Below are 18913 nucleotides of genomic sequence, written 5' to 3'. Positions count from 1 at the left end.
TAATTTTATGAGATGCATCTGTAGATTGATCTTAGGGCTTGCTTAAGATTCAGTAACAAGCATGCTAATGTGTCAGTTCCCGTTTTAAAGTCACTGTCTTTCATCATCAATAGGTATACCCAAATATTAACCAAATTAACCCCTAAGTAATCACTTTAACAATTCTGGTGGTGATGTCAAAAAGTCATACATTTCTTGCATGGGCAAGAGGCCTAGTTCCATTTGAAGCACATATAGGAGGAAGGGCTCACAACATGGGATGCTGCCAGTCAAACAGAAAATTAGGAGCACCCTTGTTTATTGGCAGATCAACAGGTATTTTTCTGAAGTTTTAAATGAATGAAAAACAAAATGTGATAAATGTGCACATCTTCCAGAAATGCACAACTTTATTTTTCTGGTCCATACATACTTTTAACCAATTAAAACATTACATTGCTTTTCCCTGTACAATAATACTGTTTCAGTTTGTAGTCTGTGGCAGAACAGAATTAAAGCTTAATTTCAGGAATGTGGACACTTTGATCAATTTGATTCTATGAGTGAAGTCCAACAAGGTGCAGGATTTATCGCTAAGATTTTAATCTGACGGGTTTATTGGACTCCCGGAGGATACATCTAGGGCTCTGCGAGGAGAGAAGAACACAGCATAGCAATGCATGTACCTCTTCCCCCTCTGCTGCTTATTCACAGAAGATTTTGTATTTTGTGAGTAAGTTCATAAAATACAACAGCTTCTGTGATTGGGCAGAAGGAGGGGAGGGGCAGGTATAACAGCTGCATCAATTCTACACTTGAAAGAGCTGAGATCAGAGAGTCAAGCTTCAGAGCTCCAGAAGATATATTCTGGAGTACAAAAAACCTGTCAGCTGTAAACAACAAATATAGATCAAGGAGGTGGCCTGCGCTTTTTACAAAGTTGCTGAATTTCTGTAGTTGAAGTAGAACTAAGGGCAAACATTTTCTTTTTACATTTTGCATATAGTAAGGGTTATAAACCCTGTCAGATTTTTTTTTTCACCATCTGTCACATTGCAGAGATTTCCCTTTACTTCATGTCCCATAGCCAAAGAGGAAGTTAAAAAATCCCTGCAAATTAGGGGAATCAGTTGGGGTCCCCCAGGTCACCAGAACTAGTGTCTGGATTGGAGGATTTCCCCTTTATTACTCTTCTAGGGACAGCCCAAAATTTGGGATTCCTTTTATTTTCATTTTCAATGATAATGGTAAACATGACAAATACAGTGCATTGCGAAAGTATTCAACCCCCTTGAACTTTGCGACCTTTTGCCACATTTCAGGCTTCAAAGATATAAAACTGTAATTTTTTGTGAAGAATCAACAACAAGTGGGACACAATCATGAAGTGGAACGAAATTTATTGGATATTTCAAACTTTGTTAACAAATAAACTGAAAAATTGGGCGTGCAAAATTATTCAGCCCTTTGACTTTCAGTGCAGCAAACTCTTTCCAGAAGTTCAGTGAGGATCTCTGAATGATCCAATGTTGACCTAAATGACTAATGATGATAAATAGAATCCACCTGTGTGTAATCAAGTCTCCGTATAAATGCACCTGCACTGTGATAGTCTCAGAGGTCCGTTTAAAGCGCAGAGAGCATCACGAAGAACAAGGAACACACCTAGCAGGTCCGAGATACTGTTGTGGAGAAGTTTAAAGCCGAATTTTGGATACAAAAAGATTTCCCAAGCTTTAAACATCCCAAGGAGCACTGTGCAAGCGATAATATTGAAATGGAAGGAGTATCAGACCACTGCAAATCTACGAAGACCTGGCCGTCCCTCTAAACCTTAAGCTCATACAAGGAGAAGACTGATCAGAGATTCAGCCAAGAGGCCCATGATCACTCTGGATGAACTGCAGAGATCTACAGCTGAGGTGGGAGACTCTGTCTATAGGACAACAATCAGTCGTATACTGCACAAATCTGGCCTTTATGGAAGAGTGACAAGAAGAAAGCCATTGCTTAAAGATATCCATAAAAAGTGTCGTTTAAAGTTTACCACAAGCCACCTGGGAGACACACTAAACATGTGGAAGAAGGTGCTCTGGTCAGATGAAACCAAAATCAAACTTTTTGGAAACAATGCAAAACGTTATGTTTGGCGTAAAAGCAACACAGCTCATCACCCTGAACACACCATCCCCACTGTCAAACATGGTGGTGGCAGCATCATGGTTTGGGCCTGCTTTTCTTCAGCAGGGACAGGGAAGATGGTTAAAATTGATGGGAAGATGGATGGAGCCAAATACAGGACCATTCTGGAAGAAAACCTGATGGAATCTGCAAAAGACCTGAGACTGGGACGGAGATTTGTCTTCAAACATGACAATTATCCAAAACATAAAGCAAAATCTACAATGGAATGGTTCACAAATAAACATATCCAGGTGTTAGAATGGCCAAGTCAAAGTCCAGACCTGAATCCAATCGAGAATCTGTGGAAAGAACTGAAAACTGCTGTTCACAAACGCTCTCCATCCAACCTCACTGAGCTCGAGCGGTTTTGCAAGGAGGAATGGGCAAATATTTTAGTCTCTCCATGTGCAAAACTGATAGAGACATACCCCAAGCGACTTACAGCTGTAATCGCAGCAAAAGGTGGCGCTACAAAGTATTAACTTAAGGGGGCTGAATAATTTTGCACGCCCAATTTTTCAGTTTTTTATTTCTTAAAAAAGTTTGAAATATCCAATAAATTTTGTTCCACTTCATGATTTTGTCCCACTTGTTGTTGATTCTTCACAAAAAATTACAGTTTTATATCTTTATGTTTGAAGCCTGAAATGTGGCAAAAGGTCGAAAAGTTCAAGGGGGCCGAATACTTTCGCAATACACTGTAGGTTTTATCTCGGGGGCGCAGAAAGCAATAAAAACTGACAGGGTACAGCAACCAACTTGTAAAGAGTAGGTAATGAAATCTGTGAGATGAAACAAAACTTGATAACCTGCAACAAATTTCTCACCTAAAAAGAGAATGACTGCATTTTTATGTTGCTCAACACCCAGCAAATATTTGTGAAGCAATTGATTTGGAACTAACTCACCATGTTCTGAAGCCTCTTTTCTTCTTGGTCTTTCCCGCTGTGCAGATACAACAGAATCTGTCTCCGTGTCATTGTCCAGATTTTCCTGGCTACCTCGTGTATTTGGACTGTGGGGAAAAAAAAAAAAAAAAATCAAAAAACGCCACCAATTAAGGATATTATTTTTCATTTAACATCAGTGTATAACAAAAGATATAATGCTTGAAATACATTCAAAAACAAACTAAGTGCAAAGAACATGAAGAAAAGAATAGTATGTATACTTCCTGCATGGGCTAAAATAACAAGTCAAAACTTGGTTAGAACAGCCCTGGATACAGTGCCTTGAAAAGGTATTCATACCACCTGAAATGTTTACATTTTGTCATATTACAACCAAAACCATAAATGTATTTTATTGGGGATTTTATGTGAAAGACCAACACCTAGTAACACATTGTGAAGTGGAAGTAAAATCATATATGGTTTTCAAAATTGTTTACAAATAAATATCTGAAAAGTGTGGCATGCATTTGTCATCAGCCCCCTTTACTCGGATACACCTAGCTAAGATCTAGTGGAACCAATTGCCTTCAGAAGTCACCTAATTAGTAAAGAGTCTGTGTGTAATTTAATCTCATAAATACAGATCAATACAAATTCTGTGAAGCCCTCAGAGGTTTGTTAGAGAACCCTAGTGAACAAACAGCATCTTGAAGGCCAAGGAACACACCAGACAAGTAAGGGATAAAAGTTATGGAGAAGTAGAAAGCAGGGTTAGGTTATGAAAAAATATCCCCAAGCTTTGAACATCTCACAGAGCACTGTTCAATCCATTATGTGAAAATGGAAAAAGTATGGCACAACTGAAAACCAACCAAGACATGGTCATTCACCTAAACTGAAAGGCTGGGCAAGGGTAATAATATTTTAGGAAGCAGCCAAGAGGCCCATGGTAACTCTAGAGGGGCTGCAGAGATCCACAGCTCAGGTGAGAGAATCTGTCTACAGGACAACTATTAGTCGTGCAGTCCGCAAACCTGGCCTTTATGGAAGAGTGGCAAGAAGAAGGGGGCACAGCAAACATGTGTCAGACGGGACCAAAATTGAACTTTATTATGTGTCAGAAAACTAACACTGCATATCACCCTGAACACACCATTTCCACCGTGAAACATGGTGTTGGCAGCATCATGTTTTGGGGATGCTTTTCTTCAGCAGGGACAGGGAAGATGGTCAGAGTAGATGGGAAGATGGATGGAGGTAAATACAGGGCAATCTTATAACTAAGAATCTGCAAAAGACTTGAGACTGGGGCAAGGGTTCACCTTCCAGCAGGACAATGACCCTAAACATACATCCAGAGATACAATGGAATGTTTTAGATCAAAGCATATTTGTGTGTTAAGAGTGGCCCAGGAAAAGTCCAGATCTAAATCCAATTGAGAATCTATGGCAAGATTTGAAAATTGCTGTTCACAGTCCCCCCCCTCCATCCAATCTGGCAGAGCATGAGCTATTTTGCAAACATTTCCCCCTTTAGATGTGCAAAGCTGGTAGAGACATAACCAAAAAGACTTGCAGCTGTAATTGTAGCGAAAGGTGGTTCTACAAAGTATAACACGCCGCACTTTTCACATATTTGTAAAACATTTTGAAAACCATTTACTATTTTCCTTCCACTTCAAATTATGTGCCACTTTGTGTTGGTCTTTCATATAAAATCCGAAAAAATACATTTACATGTTTGGCTGTAACATAACAATATGTGCAAAATTTTAAGGGGTATAAATACTTTTTCAGGGTACTGTATATGGTGAACTACCAGGTGCCGATATAGAATGTGAGCTCCTGTACAATCCTATCCCCATGTGATCGCAAGGCAACAGGAAGTCAATGAGATCCAATTTTTTTAAAAACTGTGTCAGTACCTACATCAAATAAATTAAAAGCACAGAGCATGATCCAAATGGCAGCCAGAACCAAGCGTATTCACACACAAACTTTTCAACAACAGGAGGCTTTACAAAACATGCTAGAACCAAAAAAAGCAACCCCCAAAGAGATCTGAAATATAAAATTGATGCAGCACGCACGGCTCTAAACCTTACCCTCACTACTAAGGCGGAAAAAAGGGAAAATTGTATCAAACTTAACGTAATTTTCCTTTCCTGGTGCCGATCCATGGCAGCATATCTGTGATAGAGCTCCGTCTATACTCTGTCTTCAGGACTAGTGAATAGCATAAAAGAAAGATGCCCCATACTCCCAGCATTCTCCTGTGATATAGAATACAGAGGGAGGGAGCGCATGCTGCCATAGATGGGCACCAGGAAAGGAAAATTACGGTAAGTATGATACAATTTTCCCTTTTCCTGGCACCTCCATGGCAGCATACTTGTGATAAATAACTAGCTGGCAAAGGGTGGGTAGATGCTAAAACACAAAGAAATGTTTTTTTATTTAGATGAAGAAAGGGCTTCCTGCATTGCCCTTCTTTCGCCCTGCAGGTGGTATCCAGGGAGACGTTCGCTCTGGCTGCCTATGCGGCAAAAATTGAACTCGTAGAATGAACCTTCACCTGCTCCAAAGGAACCATGCCTTTAGCCCTGTACACTTTACATATTAGTTTGACAATCCAGGATGCAAGGGTCCTGCTAGAGGCTTCCTTCCCTCTGTTTTTTCCCCATGGGATAACGAACAGCTTGTTAGATGTTCTAAATTTTTATGTAGCCTCGAGATACTTCTTGAGAACTTTCGATATCTCCAAGCTTGGGTCTATTTCTGACTGGGAAAAAACTGGCAAGGCCCATGATTCCCTGAGATAACTTGCGGTAGTGACTTTTGGGGTGAAACCTTGAATAGGTCGCAGTTCCACTCTGTCTGGAAAGAAACGTGATCCTCTCCGATTCCCAGGGCTTGCAACTCCGATATCTTCCTGCCAGATGTAATGGCTAGAAAAAAAAAAAGGCCGTTTTTAAGGATAAGTTCCAAATTGATATTTGTTCCATAGGAGCAAAAGGATATTCCGCCAAGGCTTCCAGGATTAGAGTTAGGTCCCATTTTGGAAAGGTGCGTCTGACCGGAGGGCATGACTTTACCACCCCTCTAAGGAACGCAATTACGAGAGGGTTGACCGCCCATCTTGAATTTGTTGCCGCTGATAATGCCACCACCTGGACCTTTAATGAACTGAGACCCAGGCCTAGGTCAAGTCCGGTCTGTAGGAATCCCAAAATATTCGAGACTGAAGGGGAGGATGGATCGAAATTTGTTCCAGCAGCGAAGGTTTGGAACTTTTCCCAGTCTCTTGAGTAGATGGAGTTTGTGGATGGTTTTCTTGTTTGAAGGAGTGTCTAAATGACTTCCGGGGAAAAGCCTAGGGCTTCAAACCTCTGCCTCTCAATTTTTACACCTGTAGATCCAGTCTGTGCGGGTTTGGATGAGACACTGCCCTGCTGTAGAAGTTGAGGGAACAGGGGAAGTCTCAGAGGCGTGCTCACAGACAGCCACATGGCCAACGGAAACAAAGGTCTCTTGGGCCAATAAGGGAGAATCGCCAGAATGTGTACTGGTTCCTTCAGGAGCCTCAGGAATTATTTTAGAATAAGAGGGTGAGGTTGGAAGGCATACGCTATGTCAAAGTCCCAGGTGTATGTCAGAGCATCCACTGCTTCTGCCTGGGGGTGTGGAAACCGGGAGATAAATTTGGGAAGCTTGGTGTTCCGTGGTGAAGTGAACTGATCCACGGTCGGGTCACTGCTGCATCCACCACTGACATTGAATTCTCGGCTTGGAAGGACCATCTTCCCTGGACTTTGATTTCCATTGCAATGGGCTCCCCACCCTTTTCCGCTGGCATCTGAAGTAATAATGATCCAGGAGAGGGGACCCAACTGTCGAGGTTTGGAGAGGTTCTGAAGCTTTGTCCACCAATGAAGACTTCTGTGCATGCATGGTGTTAAGAGGATGGGCTGTGAGAGACGTTTTTTCTTCCACTGTTTTAGGAAGCCGGTCTGAAAGTACCTCAGATGCCAATGTGACCATGGCACCATCAGAATTCATGCTGTAATTGAACCGATGAGGCTCAAACAGAGAGAAGCTGTCAGGCGGGGGTTGCGCAAGATCTTGGAAACTCTCTGAATGATGGTCTTCGCCTTTTGTATGGGTAATGACTGTGTACCCTGACTGCTGTTGAATAATGCTCCAAGATAAATCTGCTAGTTAGGCATGAGATGGCTCTTCTGATAGTTTATCAACCACCCTGCCTGGGTCAAAGACTAACAAGATGTCCCTCTGTGGAAGGTGGTCACTGACTGTCCGCCGATATACCTGTAAGCCCTTTTCCCTGAGAGGGGCTATGGTAGAGACCAGGACCTTTGCGACAACCCAAGGAGAAGTGCATAGGCCAAATGGAAGGCACTGAAACTGAAGATTTAGGTGACTCACTGCAAACCTCATATTTCTGAAAGGACGGAAGAATTGGAATGTGAAGATAGGCATCCTGAAGATCTATTGAGAGTAACCAATCCTTTGGTTGTACTGCCTGGATTATCATATGTAGAGATTCCATCTTGAAACTCTCTAGACAGATATGTCGATTGAGCTTTCTCAGGTCTATTACTGGCCTCCATCCCCGTTTTCTTTGCAACGAGGAAGAGAGTGGAGTAGAAACCTGTATACTGCTCCGAAGAGGGCACTGGAACCACTGCGCTCAGTACTTGAAGTGATGTTATAAACTGTAGAACTTCCGCTTTTTGTAGCGATGTTGGGATCTCTGTACTCTTGAAGTAATCTCAAAGAGGCTGAGGAGAGAAAGTCCAGTGGTGTCTGTGTTTTATTGTAGATAGGACCCAAGGGTCCTGGGCATCTGTTTGCCCAAACTGGCACAAAATGTTTGAGCATGGCTCCCACCGGGAGTGTTTGGGCCTGCCTATGTCAAAAGGATTTTGTTTTATCCTGGGGGGTGGAGAAAGGTTTACTTTTTCTTGTCCCCAGAACGGAAGACTGGGTACCCCTCCAGGTTTTCTGGCAATCTCTATTTTGGCGAGACTGTCTGAAATCTCTTGACCTGGATTGCTGAAATCTAGAAGTGAAGTTCCTGGATCTCCCGGTCCGTCTGTCTTGGGTAAGTAAGCTTGACTTGCCACGAGTCACTCTGGAGATTGCTTTGTCCAATCTCTCCCCAAACAGCACCTACCTATCAAAGGGAATGCTGCACCAGTTCCGTTTGGAAGCAATATCCCCTGCCCATGGCTTTAGCCCTAAGGCCCTTTTGGCCATGACTGAATGCAGCATTGCTCTGTCTGAGAAGCAAATGGTGTCAATTGCTGCTTTTCCGATGAAATCGGCGACATCTTCAGCTCGTCCAGTGCATTTATGATGTCTCGCTTTGGCACATCTCGTCTGATAGCTGACTCTGTTCTCTGTCCAGGCTTTTATTGCTTTGGACACTGATGTAAGGGCGATTGCTGGCCTACATGCTGCACCTGAAGCTAGATAGCTCCTTTTGAGATCCACATCCATACGCCTCTCTAAAGGATCTTTAAAGGATGTTGAATCTTCCTTAGGAAGACTAACATTTTTTTGCTAGTCGGGTCACTGCTGCATCCACCACTGACATCGAATCCAGGGGCTACGATTCAGCTGGAACTAGAGGGTAAAGTTTCCCAAACTTTGCGAGTGAAAACTTATTTTCTGTCTTCTTCCACTCCTCCTCAATCACCTCCTTTATCTCAGGCATTAAGGAAAGACTGCTCGATTCCTTTTTAAGTGTAGTAAGTACCTTCTTGACTTTGAGGGGGGCTCCCCGGGATCCTCCCATGCGATGACCAATTTCACTGCCTCTATAAAAGGTTGAATGAGTGAAAAACTGAGGCCTCCTATCTCTGAGTCTTCAGAGGATGTATCCGAAAGATCCCCCTGAGAAGGGGTTCTGGCCCTGTGCCCTTAATGGGAAATGGTATGCTGGCCATAGAGGGGCCTGGCTCCTCTGGATCAACGTCCATTGCCTGCGGGTCCTGAGGTATTGCCTGAGCAGGCATCAAGGCAGCCAGTTCAGAAAGAGAATCTTTCATGATCTTTTTCAAAAGCTTGGCCACTTGTACACTTTCTTGGTCTCGGTCAGCTGCGTATTACTTAAAGCAGCTCTGACAGACCAGCTTGTTAGGTAGGGGTGTGGCGCCACAGGCCCAGCATTTTTTCCTCACCGAACGCATATGAGGAGAGGGATAGCGATAGCTCCTATGAGATCTAGATCGACCGGAAGAGCTATGTCTAGATGAATGCGACCTGTGGCCCGGACTGCGTTCACGACGATAAGCATGATGTAGGGATTTTTTCACAATCTCTTAGAGTAAACAGGGCTAATAAATATCTAGAGAGAAATGTTTTTTTTTTTTTTTTTTTAAAACACATTTGTCAGTGCGCTCTTTTGATACTCACGCTAGGATGGTCCCATACCTAATAGACATTTGCTGATCTTGATCATGAGGTGAATGGCTCATGTTGGCTATAGCAAGAGGAATAGCTGAAAATAGGAAGGAGGAAGAAAGCTTCAAACTCGTGCCAAAAAAAAAAAAAAGATATTGTAATTTTTTCCTTTTATTTTTTAAGGAAATACCAGCAAAAGACGTACCTGGTCAACTACACGACCTGACGGGGCTATGCACAGATTGCCAGAAAGCCCCAGACTGATTAATCAGAATTTATAGGGGAGGGAGTGAAATCCCTGGGACCTGCTCTTCCTGGAAAAAAAGGCAATATTTGCTTGCTGGGGTTTTTCTTTTTTTTTAAACAAAAAATGGAAGGCTTGTTTCATTACACACACACACACACACACACACACACACACACACACACACACATATATATATATATATATATATATATACATACATATACATACACACACATATACATACACACATTTTATTTTTTTTAATTAATTATCCTCTGAATGGAGGAGGGAAAATCAACATCCAAGAACACCTGGGCTAGCTGGTAAAGAGAAAGGGGAAAATTAAGCAGATGGAGGCGAAGGAGGGATACAACAAAAGGGAACAAACTCACCTGGGAGAGGAGGTAAAATAAACGTAGATACCTGAACAAAGATAGCAGGGGGGTCAAAGAATGCTGATCCTGCTGCTGCTTGCCATCAATGCCATTCACAAAAATGCAAACAATTATGCAAAAGAGTTATTGCAGACTGCGTTCCTCATTAGAAAACCCTGCATACCCCAAAAGATCCGCAGAAGGGGTTCCCAGACTTTTTAGTGCTTATAGCGGCCCGAGTACAGGGACTGCGCTTGGGAGAGGCTTAACCCAGTGGAAGCTGCTCAGAAGCAGAGGAAGGGACTAGACATATGCCGGTTTTCGGTAATTCGATATATCGCGGTATTGCATAGCCACGGTATTGTTATTGTGGCATTTTTAAAATACAGAGTTTCTCTGCTCCTGGGTCTGACTTGTGAATTGATACATTTCAGTGAGCTGGATGACTCATTCACTCACACAGCTCTCCCAGTAACTATAAACAAAAATGTTTACATTGTAGCTTTTCCTTCCCTCTGCCAGGGAGAAAGGAAGTTTAACCTCTTAAAGACTGGATCTTTCTCTGACACTTGTTGCTTGCAAGTTAAAATCAGTTTTTTTTTTGCTAGAAAAGTACTTAGAACCCCAAACATTTTATATATATTTTTTAGCAGAGACCCTACAGAAAAAAAATGGCGATTGTTGTAATATTTTATGTCACACTGTATTTGCGCAGCAGTCTTTCAAACGCAATTAATAGACTTTAATGAATAAAAAAAAAAAAAAGTAACAGTAAGTTATCCCAATTTTTTTTTTTTGTTACACAGAGAATCGTGAGAGAATCGTGATCTTTATTCCAAGCTAAAAAATCGTGATTCTCATTTTGGCCAGAATCGTGCAGCTCTAATATATATATATATATATATATATATATATATATATATATATATATATATATATATATATATATATATATATATATATATATATATATATATATATATATATATACATACACACACACACACACACACACGCACGCACGCACGCACGCACAGCAGCCCACATTACATTATTATATAGCCATCAAGCAGTGTCTGGCCTACCTGGTGATGATTGGTCCTGGCGCTCTGATCCGATGGTCTGGTCTTTAAAGGGGCAAATCCTTGCGATTCAGAAGTGGTTAAACCTGCAGGAGGACCGGTGTTTTTATCTATTAATGACTTTACTATTGCTTTAGGCCTGGTTCACATGTATGCGGGTTGGCGGTTCACATGTATGCGGGTTGGCGGCCCACATTTGCACAGGCATAGCAGCCCATTGATTTGAACGGGCTGCTATGCCCTCATTTTCCGCAGAAAAAAGGTGCATGCAGCATTTTTTTTAAATTCAGTGGCCTGCTTTTGCACCATGCGACTAACCTGCAGTTCCTGCTCTGGCAAGCTTTCTGCATTTTTTGTATACACAGTTTGCGTGTGCAGCAAAGGCAGGTAAGTCGCATGGTGCAAAAAATGGATTTTTGTAAGAACTTACCGTAAAATCCTTTTCTCTTAAGCTCATTGACAGACGTAGTCTTCTTGATTCTCAAGAGCTGGGTTATGTTGTCTCCGCAGGAGTAGGACTAGGCAGAATGACAAAACGTTCTGGCTCCACCCTAGGGGCAGTCCCTGAGGGTATATCCTCCCTCTCTCTGCTACAGGGAATCAGTTCTGTTTAAAGCAGTACAGAGAATTTAACCCAACCCAACTCAATGATAGAGGGGCGGGTACTACGTCTGTCAATGAGCTTAAGAGAAAAGGATTTTACGGTAAGTTCTTACAAAAATCCATTTTTCTCTATCGCTCATTGACAGACGTAGTCTTCTTGATTCTCAAGAGCTGGGACATCCAGAAGCAGTGCCACAAATGAGGGGTGGGATTGACAAAATCAAATCCAATCTAGAAGGCCCAACCGGTGCCAAACTAGAAGTTTTAAAGGCTCATTATAAACAAGAATGAGGCTAAAGAAAAAAAATTTCCAACGGAAAAAAACCCTCGAGGTAGACCACTGGTCTCCTCAAATTGCGGCCTGCAAAACCTTGCGGCCAAATGAGGCATCAGACGATGCCATTACATCAACTTTATAATGTTTAGAGAAGGTATGCACCGACGACCAGGTAGCCGCCTTGCACACCTGGACCACTGACGCCTGATGGCGAAAGGCCCATGACGCACTAAGTGCCCGAGTGGAGTGCGCCTTAACAGGGAACGGGGGCTCCCGACCCTTAATAGAATAAGCCTGCACTACCGTCTGTCTGATCCATCTGGAAATGGTCGCGGCAGATGCAGGCAACCCCTTTTTGGGTCCATCTGGGATCACAAAAAGTGAATCCGTCTTGCGAAACGAGTCTGTCGTTTTCAAGTATACCCTGATCGCCCGGACCACATCCAAGGAGTGTAACGCAAACTCCCGAGGATGACTGGGCTTAGGACACAGGGAAGGTAATACAATTTCTTCATTCAGATGAAATTCTGAAACCACTTTTGGTAGGAAGGATGGATTCGGACGAAGAACCACCTTATCTCTATGAACCACAAGATATGGTGAACGACAAGATAATGCGGCCAGTTCTGACACCCTGCGTGCAGAAGTAATAGCCACCAAGAAGGCCACCTTCTGGGACAACGTGGGTAGAGGAATCTCCCTAATATCTTCAAAGGGAGGTTTCTGAAGAACCGACAACACTAAATTAAGATCCCAGGGGGGTAACGGCGCGTGCACTGGCGGGGCCAGATGTCGCACCCCCTGGATGAAATTCCGCACCAAGGAATGAGTAGCCAAAGGCTTCTGAAAGAAGATAGCTAATGCTGAGACCTGACCCTTGATAGTACTCAAGGCCAGTTTCTGCTCAACCCCTTGTTGCAGAAAAGCCAATATTCGACTAATCGAATAAGACCGAGGACGGAACCCCAAAGGTTCACACCATGCAATGTAGGACTTCCATGTGCGATGATAAATCTTTCTGGAAGTCGCTTTCCTTGCTTCAACTAGAGTAGGAATAACTGAAGCTGACAAACCTTTGTCCTTCAGCACCTGGGTCTCAATAGCCAGGCCGTTAAAGCCAGCGATCGTAAAGCAGGATGGAAGATCGGTCCCTGAGACAGTAGATCCTCCCTGAGAGGAAGTCTCCATGGAACGTCCGCCACCAGTCTGACCATGTCGGCGTACCAAGCTCGACGAGGCCAGTCCGGAGCTACCAGGATTACTGGGATTCCTTCCTCCTCTACCCTGCGAAGAAGTCTTGGCAGTAACGCGAGAGGAGGGAAGGCATATATTAGCTGGTATTGCCCCCACGGGGCGATCAGTGCGTCTGCGGTTTCTGCTAGAGGATCGCGGGAGCGAGCCACAAATCTCTGAACTTTCCTGTTGAATCGTGATGCCAACAGATCCACATCCGGGGTGCCCCACCGTAGGCACAACTGGTGGAAAACGTCTGGATGGAGGGACCATTCCCCCTGATCCAGGGTCTGACGGCTGAGATAATCTGCCTGCCAATTCTCCACCCCCGGAATGAACACCGCAGAGATTGCTGAAACAAATCGTTCCGCCCAGCGAAGAATGCAAGCCACTTCTTTGGCCGCTCGGACACTCTTGGTGCCCCCCTGATGATTGACATAAGCCACGGCCGTGGCATTGTCCGACTGGATCCGAACCGGGCTGCCCTGGAGCTGCTCGGTCCAGTGAATCAGACAAAGTCTGATCGCTCTCAGTTCCAATACATTTATCGGTAACCTGGATTCTTCCGGGGACCAAAGTCCCTGGACTGATAACTGACCAAGAATTCCTCCCCATCCGGATAGACTGGCATCCGTGGTCACTATCGTCCAATATATTGGCAGAAATGACTTTCCCTGGCTGAGCATTGGAGACCGAAGCCACCAAACCAGAGACTCTCTGGTCTGTTTGCTCAATCGTATCTGATTGTCCAGGGATTCCGGATTCCGATTCCATCTGAGAAGAATCTCTTGCTGAAGAATTCGGGTATGGGACTGGGCAAATGGGACTGCTTCGAATGAAGCCACCATCAACCCCAGAACCCTCATGCACGTCCGAAGGGAAGACCAGCTGTTGGACAGTAACAACTGGACTGCTGATTGAATCTTTCGAAGTTTCCCTACCGGAAGGAAAACTCTCGTCCTGACTGTGTCTAGAATTAGACCCAGATATTCGAGCCTCTGGGTGGGAACCAGAAAAGACTTTTGCTGGTTCACCAGCCACCCCGAATTCCTGTAAAGAAATCATAGTAATTTCTATGTTTTGTAGCAAGGTCTGAGGAGACTCTGCATGAAGCAGAAGATCGTCTAGGTAACCTAGAATCGATATACCTCTTTGGCGCAGAAGTGCCAACATTGGGGCCAACACCTTTGTGAAGACCCGCGGAGCCGTGGCGAGACCGAAAGGTAACGCCACAAACTGATAGTGGTTCTCCTCTACGGAAAAGCGTAGAAAACGCTGATGTCCTGCGAAAATGGGAATGTGAAGATAGGCGTCCTTGATGTCTATGGACGCTAGGACATCCCCTGGATGCAGGAAGGCTGCTACCGTGCGAATGGACTCCATTCTGAATCTTCTTATGTTGACGAAAGAATTGAGTGCTCTTAAGTCCAGAATTGGACGCACTTTGCCCTCTTTCCTGGGTATTGTAAACAGGTTTGAATAAAACCTTTGAAACCGTTCTGTCCAAGGAACGTGGACTACCACTCCTTGTTGTAGTAGATCTGTGACTGCTCTCCGCAGATCTTCTAAACGATCCGGAGATAGTCGGATATTGGAAGGGAAGAATCGCGCCGGTGGGAGAGATCGAAACTCGATCTTGTACCCTGACTTTATGACTTCGCAAACCCATTTGTCCGGGATTCTGGAAAGCCATGGATCCGGGAACCGGCGAAGACGTCCCCCCACCCCAGTTATGGGTGGGGGCGCACCTTCAGGCTTTGGATGGTTTATCTTCAGGTCTGGAGGGGGCGGGCTTTTGCTTGCCCGACCAACGACCCCTGACGCCTCCTGCAGGAGCTTTGGAGGACTTAGTTTTTTCACCCGCTGGACGAAAAAACCTCTTGTGAGCAGAAAAAGAAGGCCCTCGTCTTTGACGAGTTCCTCTACCTTTAAAATTTTGCGGTAAAAAAGGTGCTTTTTCCACCGGTGAGATCCTTAATGATCTCATCTAAGTTGGCTCCAAATAGACGCTCTCCTGAAAAGGGGATATTAGCCAATGCTTTTTTGGAACCTTGGTCGGCTAACCAACCTTTTAGCCACAGTGTACGCCTGAGAACCACTGCTGAGACTGATGCTCGCGCCATTAATGGAGTGGCGTCTAACGCCGCATCACATACAAACTGTAACCCCTGTATCATTTGTTCCAACAAATCTGATACCGCCTGAGGGACTTCTTCTAAGTCCCGGCGTAACCACTTGGTCCATTCAGTTACAGCCTGCGAAACCAGACCAATAGCAATTATTGGCCTGAAAGCTGATCCAATCAAGGAAAAACATGGTGCGAGACATAGCTTCTATCTTGCGATCCACTGGATCTTTAAAAGACGGAGCGTCTTCTAAAGGAATAACCGTGGCTTTATTCAATCTAGCAATGGGTGAATCCACCACAGGTGGTTCTGTCCATTTCTTAATAAGGGTTTCCTCAAACGGATAACGCCTGTCAATGCGTTTAGAAATATTAAAGGTGCGTTTTGGCAGACGCCATTCTTCATCGATTGGATTGCCAAAACATTTGGGCAATGGAAAAACCTTCGCCACTTTGATGCGCTTTTTAGTCCCAAAAGGGATCTCAGTTTCAGCTATTTCTGATGGAATACCCTGTAACCTTAAAGTCTCTTGAACAGATACAATGAGTGCGTTTACCAACGCTTCCTCTCGGGCTATGGCGGATGCCGAAACATCCTCCTCACTGTCTGAAGAGACAGGACCCGAGACACCAATACCAGATGAAGTACCTGCAACTGCAGAAATAGGCTCAGAGTCTGAATCCGAGGTTTCAGATAATAAGGGGTTAGGCGGGGGTCGCTTTCTTGCGCCCTGTCCCTGACAAGCCACTTCCACCCGGGACACAAAAGTTTCCATAATAGCTGACAAAGATTCAATTGTCAATGGGGTGCTGGAGGATCCCGCAGACCCCTCGAGGGGATCCGGAGGAGATACATGAGTGGCAGGGTCCATGTTAATACAGGACACCTTTGCCAGCAAAAACAAAAAAACTTTTTCTTTTTTTTTTTTTTTTTGTGTGTCTCCCCCTAGCGCAATAGCGCCCCTCAGAGTACCTGCTTCTCGATCGCAGAGAGAGAGAGAGGGACCCCCAAGGCTCACCAACCGATGCAGTGCAGTTTCCAACAAACTGCAGCCAGCGTCTGTCTTACACAGACTGGAAGGAGCTGTTTGCTTTTTCCCGGGCAGAAGGCGTGGCTCCGCCCCCTGTGTACGCCTTCCGGCGTTCCCAGCCCTCCACGAGGAAGCTGGGCTCACAAAACATGGCCGCCCCCATAGAAGAGACATAAGACTCCAAAAACATGGCGGCCGGCGTGACCTGAGGACATACATGTATACGGTCTACGGCAAAATGGCGGCGGACCGCCGATATCGTCTTCCCAGCACATCCACCTGCACTCTGCTAAGAGGTGACATATGGATCTACAGAGATACACTGCACATAAGGTAGGATTATACCTCCTATGTCTGCTGTAATGTTACAGTCTGCTGGGTAGAGTGTTAGCTCTTGAACCAAGTCCACTTCCCACAAACACATGCTGTATTACAAGGGGGACTTGTAAGTATCAGATATATACTGACCATATATGGAGGGGCCCATAATATATACTGCCTCATAATGAGGAAAAAAGGGAACGTTTACTCACCATACCGAACCGACAGGCACCCTCTCTTCACAATACCCTCTCCACCGAGGTGGGGGTTTGTGGACGCCTCGACTCTCTGGTACCTGGCGTCCAAGCGAGACTTTTAACTCGCAAAGTCAGTCCCTTTACTGGGACTCCGTCGCGGCCGACTCAGCGCACTGGTCTGCACGCGCTTTTAGGCAGAAACCGGGGTGACCACTGGATTCCAACATCCAGCCCGTCGCCCGGCCCCGCATACTTACTTGAATATGTCGCGGCCGACCAAGCGCAATGCCATGGTCTGCACGCGCTCGTAGGCCGGCTGGGGTGACCACAAGTGTCGCCCAGTCCGGCATTTTTGCTTGAAGATCTCACAGGAAAAAAACACTGGAGAAAACTACCTAAAAAATGTCTTTTTCTTAAAGAAAAAAAAAGTCTTGCCAGGACCAAAAGATCCCAGCAAGGAGCTTAGGTCCTTACTCCTGACTAGACAGAAAAAAACTGATTCCCTGTAGCAGAGAGAGGGAGGATATACCCTCAGGGACTGCCCCTAGGGTGGAGCCAGAACGTTTTGTCATTCTGCCTAGTCCTACTCCTGCGGAGACAACATAACCCAGCTCTTGAGAATCAAGAAGACTACGTCTGTCAATGAGCGATAGAGAAAGAAGGATGGATTTCATGGCCACTGCATTTTTTTAAATTCTGCATGCACCTTTTTTCAGCTGAAAACGCAGGCATAGCAGCTCAAGCCCATTCACATCAATGGGCTGCTATGCCTGTGCAAATGTGGGCCGCCAACCCGCATACATGTGAACTGCCAACCCGCATACATGTGAACCACCAACCCGCATACATGTGAACCAGGCCTAAAGCGATAGTAAAGTAATTTATAAACAACACCTCCTTCAGGTTTAACCACTTCTTGACCACAAGGATTTGCCCTCTTAATGACCAGGCCATCGGATCGGAGCCGAGCGCCAGGACCAGTTATCACCAGTTAGGCCAGACACTGCTTGATGACCTATTTTAGGCCTGGTTCACAGAGTCTGTACTGACTGACTATATAATAATGTGCATAAGTGAACCAAAGCCCCTAAATTCAGCAATGAAATTGAAGTGAGGTGGAAATTTAATAATTTAAATTTAATAATAGAATACCGTGATAATACCGTATACCGTGGCAAAACCCTAATCAATTAATCGCAGCATGAAAATCTGATACCGTCACAAGCCTAGTGGTATTTGATCACCTGTGCGATTTTAAATTTTTGAAAAAAGAGCGACAATTTTGAAAAAAAAAAAAACAATATTTTTCACATTCTGATATAACATTCCCCCCAAAAAATGTACAAATCAAAATTTTTTAACATTTTAGGCCAATTTGTTTTCTGCTACATATTTTTGGTAATAAAATCATAATAAGCGTATTTTGGTTTGCGCAAAAGTTATCGCGTTTACTAACTACTGCAAAGATTTATGTCATTTTTATTGTTTACTAGTAATGGCGGCGATCTGCGATTTTTTGCGGGACTGTGGCAGACAGATCGGTCCCCTAACTGACATTTTTGACACTTTTGGGGGGACCAGTGACATTACTACAGTAATCGGTGCTATAAATATGCACTGTTACTGTAATAATGACAATGGCAGGGAAGGGGTAATAATGACACTGGGAGGGAAGGGGTTAACATTGTTGGTGCTCAAGGGGTTAAATGTGTGCCTCATGCTTACTGACGTGTGCGGGGGGAGGGGATTGTGTGACACAGATCGCAGGTTCAGGTATGCTGAATCCTGTGATCTGTCCCTGCCTGTCACAAAGGAGATGCAGTAGCAGCAACGTGAGCAGTCTTAAAGTGGTTAAAGCATTAAGAAATGGCCTTTAACCACTTGCCAACCGTCCGCCGCATACAGTATATACTGCGACAGGCTGACTCGGCTGCGTGAATC

At 44.5% G+C, this 18913-nt stretch overlaps 1 protein-coding gene across 3 annotated transcripts in view; it reads right to left on the bottom strand.

Annotated features, from left to right (window-relative positions):
* DVL3 (dishevelled segment polarity protein 3) overlaps window positions 1-18913 on the bottom strand; it is a 327108-nt gene that overhangs the window by 135335 nt on the left and 172860 nt on the right. For all 3 annotated transcript variants that reach the window (XM_082249429.1, XM_082249427.1, XM_082249428.1), the window contains exon 4: window positions 3072-3178. In XM_082249429.1, the coding sequence (XP_082105555.1) occupies window positions 3072-3178 (107 nt within the window). The remainder of the gene's footprint in view (window positions 1-3071; window positions 3179-18913) is intronic.

The sequence above is a fragment of the Pelophylax lessonae genome, assembly GCF_965119305.1.
Source record: "Pelophylax lessonae genome assembly, chromosome: 3".
Classification (NCBI taxonomy): Eukaryota; Metazoa; Chordata; class Amphibia; order Anura; family Ranidae; genus Pelophylax; species Pelophylax lessonae.
Note: the sequence above shows the minus strand (reverse complement) of the source record. Positions and strands in the feature narration are given on the sequence as shown.